The sequence below is a fragment of the Oncorhynchus tshawytscha genome, linkage group LG02, assembly GCF_018296145.1.
Source record: "Oncorhynchus tshawytscha isolate Ot180627B linkage group LG02, Otsh_v2.0, whole genome shotgun sequence".
NCBI classification, from domain to species: domain Eukaryota; kingdom Metazoa; phylum Chordata; class Actinopteri; order Salmoniformes; family Salmonidae; genus Oncorhynchus; species Oncorhynchus tshawytscha.
The window spans coordinates 67,534,948-67,550,464 of NC_056430.1; the positions used below are offsets into that span (position 1 = coordinate 67,534,948).

General features: G+C 45.0%; 1 protein-coding gene across 4 annotated transcripts in view; it reads left to right on the plus strand.

Annotated features, from left to right (window-relative positions):
* The window catches only part of LOC112263846 (myosin-10), a 91,799-nt gene that overhangs the window by 18,341 nt on the left and 57,941 nt on the right, over positions 1–15,517 (plus strand). For all 4 annotated transcript variants that reach the window (XM_042303503.1, XM_024440506.2, XM_042303510.1 and 1 more), the window contains exon 3: positions 4,417–4,573. In XM_042303503.1, coding sequence (XP_042159437.1) covers positions 4,417–4,573 — 157 coding nt within the window. The remainder of the gene's footprint in view (positions 1–4,416; positions 4,574–15,517) is intronic.

Here is a 15,517-nt window from a genome sequence, read left to right on the forward strand (position 1 = left end):
TGGAATATCCTGGCCGGCAGACTGTAGACAGGGATTAACCCTCTCCTGGCCTGCCCTCCCCCAGTCTGACACTGCAGGGATGATATGGCAGTTTTGTACGCAACTGCAACGACCCCCATTTAGAGGTCTGCATTAGTGTTAAAGAGATCAGATTTGTTGCTCTCTGTTTCGGGTTATTACAATGCATCACACACAGCGTAACTCATTCCCTGGCTTGAGTGTGTTGGACTGCACTGAATAAAGAGCCGTCCTCTCAGCCGGATGCAATGAGCTGGTGGCGGAGGAGGAGAAAGCTGTGAGTGCCATGTGGGAGGAATCTCAAATGGTGCAGCACTTTGGCAGCCATCCTCCTAGCAGCATCTATATAACAGAGACTGTTTCTGTATGATCAGTTTTTGGAGGTCAGGGGGAGAGTGAGAGAAAAGGGAAAATAAATCTCGGCCAGTGTGCGCAGTGGCTCTGAACCAGAGGCAACCAGTCTTTTTATGATGCCTAATCATTATGATGGTAATGCTTTATTCTCAGTGCCTGTAGCAGCAAACTGAAGGTCAACCTTATCATTAGGCTACTTTGATACGGACCAGCAACGATCTTCGTTCTCTCATTCCCTCTACGCCACCTGTATGTATCCTTTCACATCTTCATTGTCCTTCCACCACCATACAAGCCAAGGTCAGGATATTATTCTGTTTGTGCTTAGTCACTGTCCACTAAGCAGTTCACACTCCTTTTCGTCCCCACAGTGACTGTACGTACATACCCCAACCAGAAGCCATGGATTACAGGCAACATTCGCACTGAGCTAAAGGGTAGAGCTGCCGCTTTCAAGCTGCGGGACTCTAACCCGGAAGCTTACAAGAAATCCTGCCATGCCCTGCGACGAACCATCAAACAGGCAAAGCGTCAATACAGGGCTAAGATTGAATCATACTACACCGGCTCCGACGCTCGTCTTATGTGGCAGGGCTTGCAAACTATTACAGACTACAAAGGGAAGCACAGCTGCGAGCTACCCAGTGACACGAGCTTACCAGACTAGCTAAACCACTTCTATGCTCGCTTCGAGGCAAGCAAAACCAAAGCATGCATGAGAGCATCAGCTGTGTGATCAAGCTCTCCGTAGCCGACGTGAGTAGGACGTTTAAACAGATCAACATACACAAGGCTGCGGCGCCAGACGGATTACCAGGACGTGTGCTCCGGGCATGTGCTGACCAACTGGCAGGTGTCTTCACTGACATTTTCAACATGTCCCTGATTGAGTCTGTAATACCAACATATTTTAAGCAGACCACCATAGTCCCTGTGCCCAAGAACTCAAAGGCAACCTGCCTATATGACTACAGACCTGTAGCACTCATGTCCATAGCCATGAAGTGTTCTGAAAGGTTGGTAATGGCTCACATCAACACCATTATCCCAGAATCCCTAGACCCACTCCAATTTGCATTCCGCCCAAACAGATCCACAGATGATGCAATCTCTATTGCACTCCACACTGCCCTTTCCCACCTGGATAAAAGGAACACTTATGTGAGACTGCTATTCATTGACTACGGCTCAGCGTTCAACAACATAGTACCCTCAAAGCTCATCACTAAGCTAAGGATCCTGGGACTAAACACCTCCCTCTGCAACTGGATCCTGGACTTCCTAATGGACCGCCCCCAGGTGGTGAGGGTAGGTAGCAACACATCTGCCACGCTGATCCTCAACACTGGAGCTCCCCAGGGGTGCTTGCTAGGTCCCCTCCTGAACTCCCTGTTCACCCACGACTGCATGGCCAGGCACGACTCCAACACCATCATTAAGTTTGCAGACGACACAACAGTGGTAGGCCTCATCACCGACAACGACGAGACAGCCTATAGGGAGGAGGTCAGAGACCTGGCCGGGTGGTGCCAGAATAACAACCTATCCCTCAACGTAACCAAGACTAAGGAGATGATTGTGGACTACAAGAAAAGGAGGACCGAGCACGCCCCCATTCTCATCAAAGGAGCTGTAGTGGACCAGGTTGAGAGCTTCAAGTTCCTTGGTGTCCACATCAACAACAAACTAGAATGGCCAAAACACATCAAGACAGTCGTGAAGAGGGCACAACAAAGCCTATTCCTCCTCAGGAAATTAAAAAGATTTGGCATGCTTTCTGACATCCGCAAAAGGTTCTACAGCTGCAACATCGAGAGCATCCTGACTGGTTGCATCACTGCCTGGTATGGCAATTGCTCGGCCTCTGACCGCTGGGCAATACAGAGGGCAGTGCGTGTGGCCCAGTACATCACTGGGGCTAAGCTGCCTGCCATCCAGGACCTCTACACCAGGCGGTGTCAGAGGAAGGGCCTAAAAATGGTCAAAGACCCCAGCCACCCCAGTCATAGACTGTTCTCTGTACTACTCAGCATGTAGAGGTCTGTAATTTTAATCATAGGTACACTTCAACTGTGAGAGACGGAATCTAAAACAAAAATCCAGAAAATCACATTGTATGATTTTTAAGTAATTATTTTGCATTTTACTGCATGACATAAGTATTTGATCACCTACCAACCAGTAAGAATTCCGTCTCTCACAGACCTGTTAGTTTTTCTTTAAGAAGGCCTCCTGTTCTCCACTCATTACCTGTATTAACTGCACCTGTTTGAACTCGTTACCTGTATAAAAGACACCTGTCCACACACTCAATCAAACAGACTCCACAATGGCCAAGACCAGAGAGCTGTGTAAGGGCATCCGGGGTAAAATTGTAGACCTGCACAAGGCTGGGATGGGCTACAGGACAATAGGCAAGCAGCTTGGTGAGAAGGAAACAACTGTGGAAACAACAATTTATTAGAAAATGGAAGAAGTTCAAGATGACAGTCAATCACCCTCGGTCTGGGGCTCCATGCAAGATCTCACCTCGTGGGGCATCAATGATCATGAGGAAGGTGAGGGATCAGCCCAGAACTACACGGCAGGACCTGGTCAATGACCTGAACAGAGCTGGGACCACAGTCTCAAAGTATACCATTAGTAACACACTACGCCGTCATGGATTAAAATCCTGCAGTGCACGCAAGGTCCCCCTGCTCAAGCCAGCGCATGTCCAGGCCCGTCTGAAGTTTGCCAATGACCATCTGGATGATCCAGAGGAGAAATGGGAGAAGGTCATGTGGTCTGATGAGACAAAAATAGGGCTTTTTGTTCTAAACTCCACTCGCCGTGTTTGGAAAAGGATGAGTACAACCCCAAGAACACCATCCCAACTGTGAACAACGGAGGTAGAAACTACATTCTTTGGGGATGAAAGGGGACAGGACGACTGAACCGTATTGAGGGGAGGATGGATGGGGCCATGTATCTCGAGATCTTGGCCAACAACCTCCTTCCCTCAGTAAGAGCATTGAAGATGGGTCGTGGCTGGGTCTTCCAGCATGACAACGACCCGAAACACACAGCCAGGGCAACTAAGGAGTGGCTCCGTAAGAAGCATCTGAAGGTCCCGGAGTGGCCTTGCCAGTCTCCAGACCTGAACCCAATAGAAAATCTTTGAAGGGAGCTGAAAGTCCGTATTTGCCAGCGATAGCCCCGAAACCTGAAGGATCTGGAGAAGGTCTGTATGGAGGAGTGGGCCAAAATCCCTGCTGCAGTGTGTGCAAACCTGGTCAAGAACTACAGGAAACATATGATCTCTGTAATTGCAAACAAAGGTTTCTGTACCAAATATTAAGTGTTGCATTTCTGATGTATCAAATACTTATGTCATGCAATCAAATTCAAATGAATTACTTAAAAATCATACAATGTGATTTTCTGGATTTTTGTTTTAGATTCCGTCTCTCACAGTTGAAGTGTACCTATGATAAAAATTACAGACCTCTACATGCTTTGTAAGTAGGAAAACCTGCAAAATCGGCAGGTTATCAAATACTTGTTCTCCCCACTGTATATGCATAGTCACTTTAACCATATCTACATGTACACACTACCTCAATCAACCTGACTAACTGGTGTCTGTATGTAGGCTCGCTACTTTTATAGCCTCGCTACTGTATATAGCCTGTCGTTTTACTGTTGTTTTATTTCTTTACTTACCTATTGTTCACCCAATACCTTTTTTGCACTATTGGTTAGAGCCTGTAAGTAAGCATTTCACTGTAAGGTCTGTTGTATTCGGAGCATGTGACAAATAAACTTTGATTTGCTTCATCATCATTAGTAAATGGTGATAGTGGTGATTCCCTGTGGGGCACTGAAGGGATTTGTTAGCTCTTTCTCATTACATGACAACTGGTCCACAATTGTTTCAGATGGTTTCTCTTTACCTGGCAAACGTGTATTAGTAAATGTTACAAAAAAAGGTGATATCAAATCATGGTGTCTTCAGATTCCCTGTTTTTCACACTGAATGACGTAATCTTCTTTCTCCTGCAGACGTACTCTGGCCTCTTCTGTGTGGTGATCAACCCCTACAAGTACCTCCCCATCTACTCCGAGAACATCATAGAGATGTACAGGGGGAAGAAGAGACACGAGATGCCCCCTCACATCTACGCCATCTCAGAGTCCGCGTACAGATGCATGCTCCAAGGTAAGTCTCAATTGGTTATGGTTATCCCTCCCTTTACTGCAACCATCAATGTCACTGCACAAAATATGCGCATATGTTTGCTACACAGGGAAATTGTATAAATGATCTGATTCAGTCTACTGGAACCAGAAAGTCAAAGCCAACTTAACCGGTTGTTTTGGGATTAAGGCTGTTGTTGAGAGGCAGTCAACCGGTAGGAACGGTACATACTGATATTAGGACAGCCTTGTCTCCACTGTGGCAGGTGCACTTATCTCCCAGGTCTGTGATGTTAATTGGAGCCTGATTGGATCATTTGTCATGTTAATTGTACATTGTCAGTTGCCCAAGGCCAGATGTTGCTATTGTGTTTCAATTTAAACTGTTGCTAGGGGATGAACAGGCCATTGTGTCATCATTTTAGTTTTGTCGTTTTTTTTGGGGGGCTTCTGTAAATTGTCAATGTTACTTTTCCCCCTGTTGCATTTGGCAGGGCATCTCCGTTAGCTCTACTGTTACATTACTCAAGGCTTTCGCTCTCAAGTAACCAAACCAAAACAAGCCACATGTCGCCAGCGCCAACACTCATAAAAGTTGTTTTACAGTCACCCTGTGATCTACGGGATTACTACTCAATTTCAACAGCTTTAGGGCCATTCATTTCATTAGAAGGCTTAATTGAAACCATCAGCTGAACCATGGTTTGTTGCATACTAAAGTCTCCCCCAATTATTTTGATTTAGTGCACTGGCCAAATGTAGTAGTTGCCCTAAATTCATGCAAGCATCTCCAGCATTATGGTATCAAATGGCACACATTGAGGAAAAAGGGCTCGGTGGAAACAGTCCAAAGGAGCTGGTCTTATTTTTCTGTTCATATTTCCACCTCCAGAGAGAAATGAATTTTGCCAGCAATGTCTGGAATGTGGGGAGCACAGTGGAAAGGGGAAGTGAAGGATGACTGTTTTTTCCCCCATGAAGTGCTGATACCTCAGAACTATGCACTTCTCAGCACCACTATGGGCTATAAGCACCAATGGGTCTAAATCTCAGCTTGAGAACCCAAAGCCTTTAGTCACTGCAGAGAGAATCCACTTCAGACCTCTTCAGATTGCCAGAGGCTTTGACTTTGTCTCTGGCATGGTCAAAGTCTGTTGACGCACCGCAAGTGTTGGGTGAAGAAAAACATACAGCAAAAGTTTTATTAGAATTGCATCTGATTCCATAACACAAGAAGGGTGAATCTATGTGACTCAAGTAGATTCACAATCCTATATGTGATGTTAAATCCAGCTAATAGACTTCATCCCATTTGGGTTGGTTTTTACTCAACCGTAAATCTTCCAGGGGTTCGTGATGAGCGAGAACTTATCCCCTGCAGCGTCTACTAGCCTATAGGTTCTGCCCAGCAGGAGAAGCCTGCATAACCTCCTATTCCTCACATCAGTGGAAAAATAGTGACGGGCAGAATTGATTTACAAGGAGTTGCTTAAAGAAAGCACCCATTTCTCTTATCATTCTGGTGCCAGTAACCTATTGCTTCTTTCAAACCACATACTCCACATTTTCACCCCCTAATTGCCAATGTTCTTGGCTTTCTCTGAACAGCTCTGTTTCTTTTTATATTGATCACCTTTTTTGTCTGTTGACATTTGGTTTAATTCATGTCTTTTATTATCTGTCACAGACACCCATTATTTTCTTACCTTTATTTAGCTAGGCAAGTCAGGTAAGAACAAATTCTTATTTTCAATAACAGCCTAGGAACAGTGGGTTAACTGCCTTGTTCAGGGGCAGAACAACAGATTTTTACCTTGTCAGCTCAGGGATTTGATCTGGCAACCTTTCAGTGACTAGTCCAACTCTCTAACCACTAGGCTACCTGCAGCTACCTGCTGATTTGTCCTGTCCCAGACACCTGACTAAACCAACATATCATTCCAGGCAGCAAACAATCCTTCCCAGTCTCCCTTTCGCTCCCACTCTAATTTATCCTGAGTTATTTTTTTGCACAGCTCCTCTTGACCTCCGCTAGGGGAACCCCTCGACAACATTCCGCTGAAAAGGCAGCGTGCAAAATTATTATAATTTTTTTTAGAAATATGTAACTTTCAAACATTAACAAGTGCAATACACCAAATGAAAGAAACTTCTTGTTAATCTACCCATCGTGTCCGATTTCAAAAAGGCTTTACAGCGAAAGCACAACATATGTTAGGTCAGAGCCTAGTCACAAAAACACACACAGCCATTTTCCAGCCAAAGAGAGGAGTCACAAAAAGCAGAAATAGAAATCAAATTAATCACTAACCTTTGATGATCTTCATCAGATGACACTCATAGGACTTCATGTTACACAATAATGTATGTTTTGTTCGATAAAGTGGATATTTATATCCAAAAATCTCAGTTTACATTGGCGCGTTACGTTCAGTAATGTTTTGCTTCCAAAACATCCGGTGATTTTGAGCCACATCAATTTAAGGAAAATAGTCATCATAAACTTTAATATAAGATACAAGTGTTATGCACAGAATTAGAGATACACTTCTCCTTAATGCAACCGCTGTGTCAGATTTTTAAAAAACTTTACGGAAAAAGCAAAGCATGCAATAATCTGAGTACGGCGCTCAGACAGCAAATCAAGCCATACAGATATCCGCCATGTTGGAGTCAACAGAAGTCAGAAATAGCATTATAAATATTCACTTAACTTTGATGATCTTCATTAGAATGCACTCCCAGGAATCCCAGTTCCACAATAAATGTTTGATTTGTTCAATAAAGTTCATCTTTATGTCCAAATACCTCCTTTTAGTTTGAGCGTTTAGCCAAGTAATCCAAATGCTCAATGCGCGATCGCTTAGTTCAGATGAAAAGTCAAAAAAGTTATATTACAGTTCGTAGAAACATGTCAAATGAAGTATAGAATTAATCTTTAGGATGTTTTTAACAAATCTTAAATAATGTTCCAACCGGAGAATTCCTTTGTCTTCAGAAATGCAATGGAACTCAAGCTAACTCTCACGTGAACGCGCGTGACCAGCTCGTGGCAGACCACTGAAGCATCAAACAAGGTTCTAAAGACTGTTGACATCTAGTGGAAGCATTAGGAAGTGCAATTTTACCCCATAGACACTGTATATTCGATAGGCCAAGAGTTGAAAAACTACAAACCTCAGATTTCCCACTTCCTGGTTGGATTTTTCTCAGGTTTTCGCCTGCCATATGAGTTCTGTTATACACAGACGTCATTCAAACAGTTTTAGAGACTTCAGAGTGTTTTCTATCCAGATACTACTAATAATATGCATATATTAGCAACTGGGAATGAGTAGCAGGCAGTTTACTCTGGACATGCTTTTCATCCAAATGTGAAAATGCTGCCCCCTATCCCAAACAGGTTAACTCTTTTTCTGGATCTTGGAGTGAGGGGCAGTTCCCCAGCAATACTATCTAGGTACAGACTCTGGATGTACATAGGGCTGTGCTATTGGTGTGGATACACATCATGGAGCATCATCCCATTACTGTCACAACAGACATCATAGAGAGATGTCTGAGAGAGTTGTCTCTCTTTCCCTCTGCCTGATATAGCTGGGAGGCACCGCAGGCTGGGAGCTGTGACTGGGACCAGACCAATGAGAGCAGAGGGGATGACCTGCATTTGGCAGCACAATGGGACCTTTTGTCTCTGTGGCAAGGGCTTGTCCGTCCAGTGGGGGTCGGTTGTGACGAGTTGGGCAGTCCCGTCATCCAGGCCCTGCCTGGTTTCAGATTAGACAAGGAGGAAGCTCCCTCTCAGCGTGGAGAATGTGTGCATTGACACTTCAAGTAGCGTCCTCTGTGAAGAATCTCTCAAAAGACACTGGTTGGATGTACTGGTAATGCCACTATTGGACATTGTATGTGCATGCAAATACATAGTGCTTCTCCAATCATACTTTTGTTATGAGCCCTACTTGTCCCATGACCCAGTGAGTTTTTCCCATCACCCCCTTCACATCCTCCAGCTTTCTCACACCCTGAGCATCTGCATGGATGTAGGGGTGGGGGGCAGGGACTGGAGACTTGGACTCGGAATAAGTGCCATTCCAAATCACTTCTTTGTTTTCGCTTCATTTCACCCATTTAAATGAGGCATCGGTTTCTACCAATGTAGAAATGAAAAGATGCCTCTCAGGACCTGCAGTTCCTATGAACTTTTATGCAGGCTTGTCACAGTGGTAGTCATCGCCAGTATAGTCATCATGGCTAACCAGCCAACCAGCGGTTTGGCTCAAAAAGACATTTGTAGGTTGGAGATTAGCAGATACCAACTGCTGCTCTGCCCCTGAGCAGGTCTATAACCTGATTCAGTTCAGTGATTTAGGCGCTGGTACCCTGTACTGGTTGTAAAATGTTGCTGGATCACTGCATAGTGTCATGGATATCATCACAGCATTATCTCAGTGCCATGATTTCATCCCTAAATGCTGTGATCGTGATGATAGTATCACATCCCTTTGGACATTGAAGTTCAAATTTAGCCACGAGGAACAGGCATTTGCTTCATGTCATTTTTATCAGCAGAGTCAGCAGGTTATGTATACTTAACATGAACAATGCACATTGGTCAACATTTCTGCAACTGTGCCAGATTTAGCCAGCTGGATCATTTTCATCTGTAGTCCCTTAAGGGTGTCTAAACCTTTCCAGGGGCCATTCATTATCCCAGCATTTCTGAGATGCCAGCCAATTGCCAGATGGAGGGTTAAATGAGGGGTAACGTTACAAAGCCCTGGTTGTGTAACTAGGCCTCCCCCCCACCACAACTAGACCCACACATCTGCCATTAATTACTTCTCCAGATACTTTCCATAATCTCCCTCGTTGCTCTGGACTGATGGCGTCCAGTCAGTTACAAGGGGCTAATTTGAACATTTCTGGAACGTGTCGTTAAGAAATGCAAAGCGCTGATGTTCTCTTGAATGAAACCATGTGCTGGTTGAGAGAAGAAACGCCCATGTCAGCATGGGGATTTCAAGAGTGGACTGAACTCGCATCAACGGCAACACTGTCCCTCAGCAACGTAGTTGTCCAACAGCAAGGCTTTGTGAGATTGAAGAGAAGAATGGCCTCTGTAAGGACTCTCCCTTGTATTTGAATAGGCCATTAGGTCCACTCAAGGCAGATCTATATTGGCCTCATAAGCTTTGAGCAAATAAGCCTACATTTGTCTCATAGGAACCCTCTCCGTCACTAAATGAATCAATCAAATAAAATATGTGCAAAGGACAGTAACTCATGTCTTTTGATAATAGTCTCAAAGATAACGAAATGTAAAGGAAATGGTGTGGAGGAAAATTTCTGTGGATGGAGACCTCATGTGCAATGTACAGTCTAGACTCAAAAGGATTGTGGGTGTGTTATTACGATGTAGGCCCAGTGTGTACACTCTGAGACCCGCTCTGCATCCCTTGACCCATCTGGTACCAATAAGACCTGTAATGGTAATGGCCAAAGTTCTTTTGAAAAGAATCCAAGGCTTTGTGCCTAGCCTGCCTCGTCCATCCTGTGAGTACTAGAACACACTGAGTACACACAGAGATGATTGTTATTCTACTGAAAAAGAGACCCGCTACATTGTTTAAGGAATTCCAAGTAGAGCCAAGAAAATACAGGCTTGATCTAATTTTCGGAATCAAATTGTATTTGTCACATGCACCGAATACAACAGGTACCCTTACCGTGAAATGCTTACTTACAAGCCCTTAACCAACAATGCAGTTCATAAAATAGAGTTAAGAAAATATTTACTAAATAATCTAAAGTAAAAAAATAAATATCAAAAAGTAACACAAGAAAATGACAATCTGTTGTTTTGGTGAGTGTTCTCTTGCTTTTACCTGGTTCAGAAGAACATTGACTAGATGCAGTTATGGATGCTGAAAGCTGCATCCATGCTCATTTCCTCTACAATCTTAGAAAAAAGGTTTCCAAAAGGGTTCTTCGGCTGTAGAACCATTTATGGTTCCATGTAGAATCGTCTGTGGAAAGGGTTCTAAAGCTGTTCTAGTTGGAACCAAAAGGGTTCTACCTGGAACCAACAAGGGTTATTCAAAGGGTTCTCCTATGGGGAAAGCCAAGGAACCCTTTTAGGTTCTAGATAGTTTATCATCGGATTGTACCATGGTACCATGGGATTTTTATTAGCCTAATAGTTGGAACAGGTTGTGTGTACCATGGGATTTTTATTAGCCTAATAGTTGGAACAGGTTGTGTGTACCATGGGATTTTTATTAGCCTAATAGTTGGAACAGGTTGTGTGTACCATGGGATTTTTATTAGCCTAATAGTTGGAACAGGTTGTGTGTACCATGGGATTTGTATTAGCCTAATAGTTGGAACAGGTTGTGTGTACCATGGGATTTGTATTAGCCTAATAGTTGGAACAGGTTGTGTGTACCATGGGATTTGTATTAGCCTAATAGTTGGAACAGCTTGTGTGTACCATGGGATTTTTATTAGCCTAATAATTGGAGCAGCTTTGATTGAGTTAGCCTGCTCTGTTGCATTTCTCATATGTTATGGAATTGAGATAACATTTGTCCCATTCCCCCCCCATTTCCAAGTCTTTTTGGCCCTAAACTCATTCAACCTGCAGGGAATTTTTACCCTGAATATCAGCAGATTCAGCACTCCTCTGATGTTTCCAGCTGCCAAACATGGGAAGGATGTCCCTGGAGGCACTCTGCAGTCTGAGCACCTAAACGACAGTGCCCTCCAGACAGCAGAGATCTAACTGTTTCTTTAGCCTCCCCTGAGATCCACTGCAGGTCCGGCAACACTGCAGCACATAGCCATTTTCCCTAGAGATATAATACGAGCGTGGTTGATGTCATAAACTTATAAAGTTCTGGAATATGCTGACAATGATCCATTTCTATGGCCTTTTCCCTCTAGGGTTTTTAAAACAGCTGGCATTGAGCCAGTAGAGCCAAATGCTCCACCATCACTATGCCAACGCTCCACCATCACTGTGCCAATGCTCCACCATCACTATGCCAATGCTCCACCATCATTATACCAATGCTACTTTGTACCACATTGAGGAAGCTAGAGAATATCCATTACCCTTGAACTTTTAAGTGTTTCTTGCAGTGACCAAACCTCTCTGCTGGCCATTACAGTTCAATGGCAAGGAATGCAGGGGTGGCCATTGGGCTGCTGTATATCCTCTGGGTGAATAAAGAATAAAGAATTGTCTACAGAGGCGGGAGGAGGCTAAGAGGACTCCTTATGACCCTGGGCCTGACGAAACCACACAGGACAGTGAGAGGGCAAGACCTGCTGATTACCGTTTCCTTTTCTGCCCGGGGTTAGGGTGAGACTGACTGCAGCTATAACCAAGTCATCCCTTTTCTGTTGTGTAAGGATTTTGGTTCTGTAGTGACAGTTCGAGGATAGAGAGAGAGGAATGACGTTAGAACATTTGAGGAATGCGTTTGATCTCACCCGTGGAATTCAGCCTCGGTCAGTCCTGGATTGAACGATACAAGGGATGGGAAATGTCATCTCTCAACGTTCCATGGTGTCCAAAGTGTTCAGCATTCTACATGTGCTTCTCCCTTTGAAACACCTTTCATGTTTCGTCTTGAATTTAATTTATTAGAACATCTTGGCTCAGGAATACAATGGCTTCAGATCAGGAGACCCAGGTCCACGTTCTCCCCTTCGTTTTGGCCTTGGCTTGGACTGAGCCCTGGTCGTTAGAGGAATGCGGTCTCCCGTGCTCTAAGGGGGCCTTTCTGACGGTCCGGCAGGTGGTCTTGTGGCTGGCTTCTCCGGGAAGTTGTAGATGAGGTCACAATCAGTTCCTCCAGTTTGTGTGAATAATGAAACATCCCTTCAAACCACTACCCGCCAAATTCCTGCGCGGTGCGGTTGGTCGCCCGTCTCGGGACAGCTGGTTCTGTTCCTCAGCCAGGCCTGAGCCACATTGGCTCTCCACTCATCTGAAAAAAATACACTGTGCCGTACTCACAGTGAGAATTCCTCTCTGTGTTGTCACCCAGCATGGATTGGCTTTTGGCAGAGCTAGCATACAGTAAATGAGCCCTGTTGAAAGTCCTCAGGGCCTTGGTAAGCTCTTAATAATGGGCTACTTTTTTGTCATCAGACTTTCAACTGCTGGGTTTTCCCCTCAGGTCAGTCTCACGATAGGGGAAAGATGTTGAACGTCTCTTATTACTTTACCAGAATGGCAGGTGTGTGTTACATTGCATTATGCCTCGTGATCTAAGTATTCTAAATATTGAAGTAGGACAAGGCCTCAGGCTCTGGCTTAATTGAGATTCCCAACCCTTACTTTCTGTCACTCCCCGTCACTCCCTCTGTCCTTGCTGTGGCAGCTATAGTCCAGTAGTACACAACCTGTCTCTTGTAATTTATCTCACTCCTGAGGTAAATATTAAACACAGATTTCCTAGACGTGTACTGTACCAGGTGCCTTGGTCTGGGTCACGTAAACAACACACACTGAATAAATGTCCAGATGTCCAGGGCTGTCTAACTTCTCAAAATGATGAATCCGCCTAGTTAGCCTAGCCTATCACATTTCTCTTCTAAGGACCCATTTCTCAGGAATGATCCACGTTGGAAATGGAAACTAGATTAACTGGGTCTGTCTATTTAATTATTCCCCATCTGTAAGTCGATGTTGGTGGCTGAGGACCAACTCCTGGTTCTGCCCATAGCAGAAGCCCTGCCACTGCTGTTTAATGGCCCCATATCAGAAGCCCTGACACTGCTGTTGAATGGCCCCATATCAGAAGCCCTGCCACTGCAGTTTAATGGCCCCATATCAGAAGCACTGCCACTGCAGTTTAATGGCCCCATATCAGAAGCCCTACCACTGCAGTTTAATGGCCCCATATCAGAAGCCCTGCCACTGCAGTTTAATGGCCCCATATCAGAAACCCTGCCACTGCAGTTTAATGGCCCCATATCAGAGCCCTGCCACTGCAGTTTAATGGCCCCATATCAGAAGCCCTGCCACTGCAGTTTAATGGCCCCATATCAGAAGCCCTGCCACTGCAGTTTAATGGCCCCATATCAGAAGCCCTACCACTACAGTTGAATGGCCCCATATCAGAAGCCCTGCCACTGCTGTTTAATGGCCCCATAGCAGAAGCCCTGCCACTGCTGTTTAATGGCCCCATAGCAGAAGCCCTGCCACTGCAGTTTAATGGCCCCATATCAGAAGCACTGCCACTGCAGTTTAATGGCCCCATATCAGAAGCCCTACCACTGCAGTTTAATGGCCCCATATCAGAAGCCCTGCCACTGCAGTTTAATGGCCCCATATCAGAAACCCTGCCACTGCAGTTTAATGGCCCCATATCAGAAGCCCTGCCACTGCAGTTTAATGGCCCCATATCAGAAGCCCTGCCACTGCAGTTTAATGGCCCCATATCAGAAGCCCTGCCACTGCAGTTTAATGGCCCCATATCAGAAGCCCTACCACTGCAGTTGAATGGCCCCATATTAGAAGCCCTGCCACTGCTGTTTAATGGCCCCATATCAGAAGCCCTGCCACTGCAGTCGAATGGCCCCATATCAGAAGCCCTGCCACTGCAGTCGAATGGCCCCATATCAGAAGCCCTGCCACTGCGGTTTAATGGCCGTTTCAGGGGCCAGGGGTTTAGCCTCTTAGACCCCATTCACAAGCAGGCACTCCACAGTGTTTGTTTTTGTGAGTGTTATATTGACTGCTTTAAGCACAGATGACGGCTAACAGGGACCAGGCACAGAGGAACAGTCCAAAACCCCCTATTGACTGCCTGCCAGCTGTTAGCTGTCAAAGACAGCTTTGCAGGCTGTGAATGCCTCTCGACCAATCATAATGCCTTGCAGGAATTAACTGTTTTATAATGAGACGGTAACAGGAAGGGGGAGAGGATTGGTGCATGTAGGCTATGTCAGAGAGAACATACACAGTATACAAAACATTAGAAACATCTTCCTAATATTGAGTTGCAACCCCTTTTGCCATCAGAACAGCCTCAATTCGTTGGAGCATGAACTCTACAAGGTGTCGAAAGTGTTCCACAGGGATGCTGGCCCATGTTGACTCCAGTGCTTCCCACAGTTGTGTCAAGTTGGCTGGATGTCCTTTGGGTGGTAGACCATTCTTGATACACACAGGAAAAAGTTGAGTGTGAAAAACCCAGCAGCATTGCAGTTCTTGACACACTCAAACCAGTGAACCTGGCACCTACTACCATACCCCGTTCAAAGGCACTTTGTCTTGCCCATTCACCCTCTGTTGTTTCAAGGCTTAAAAATCCTTCTTTAACCTGTCTCCTCCCCTTCATCTACACTGATTTAAAGTGGATTTAACAGGTGACATCAATAAGGGATTATAGCTTTCACCTGGATTCACCTGGTCAGTCTATGTCATGGAAAGTGTCATATTTTGTACACTCAGTGTAAATACAGTATAATCTGACTAGACCCGTGAGCACTGCTGGAGTCCTGCGCGATGTACAGGCTAATAACTGCTCCTGAGGTATTATACTAACAAACTGACCACTCTAAAGCTTTAATGGGATAGCTTTTCCATGCTTCTCCACACATTGTAGACTGCAAAATTGGCCAAGTCCAGCAATCCTTCGCTCCCCTGCTTGCTGAATTACAGTCAAACTGTCAACAACGTTTTAGGATGTTGGACCTGGTCCTTCTGAATGTACAGGCCAGGGCAACAAAACCCACATCTCATTTTTATTGCGGAAAGGCTGTAAACACCCAATGTTCCTCAGTCAGCCAAATGGATAGAGCAGTCCATACATGTTCAGTACAGGTGTTTTCCGTATATGGCCGGTTATTTGTCCATACATGGTCAGTACAGGTGTTCTTTGTACATGGCCAGGTATTTGTCCATATATGGTCAGTACAGGTGTCGTCATACAGCAGATGTGAACGA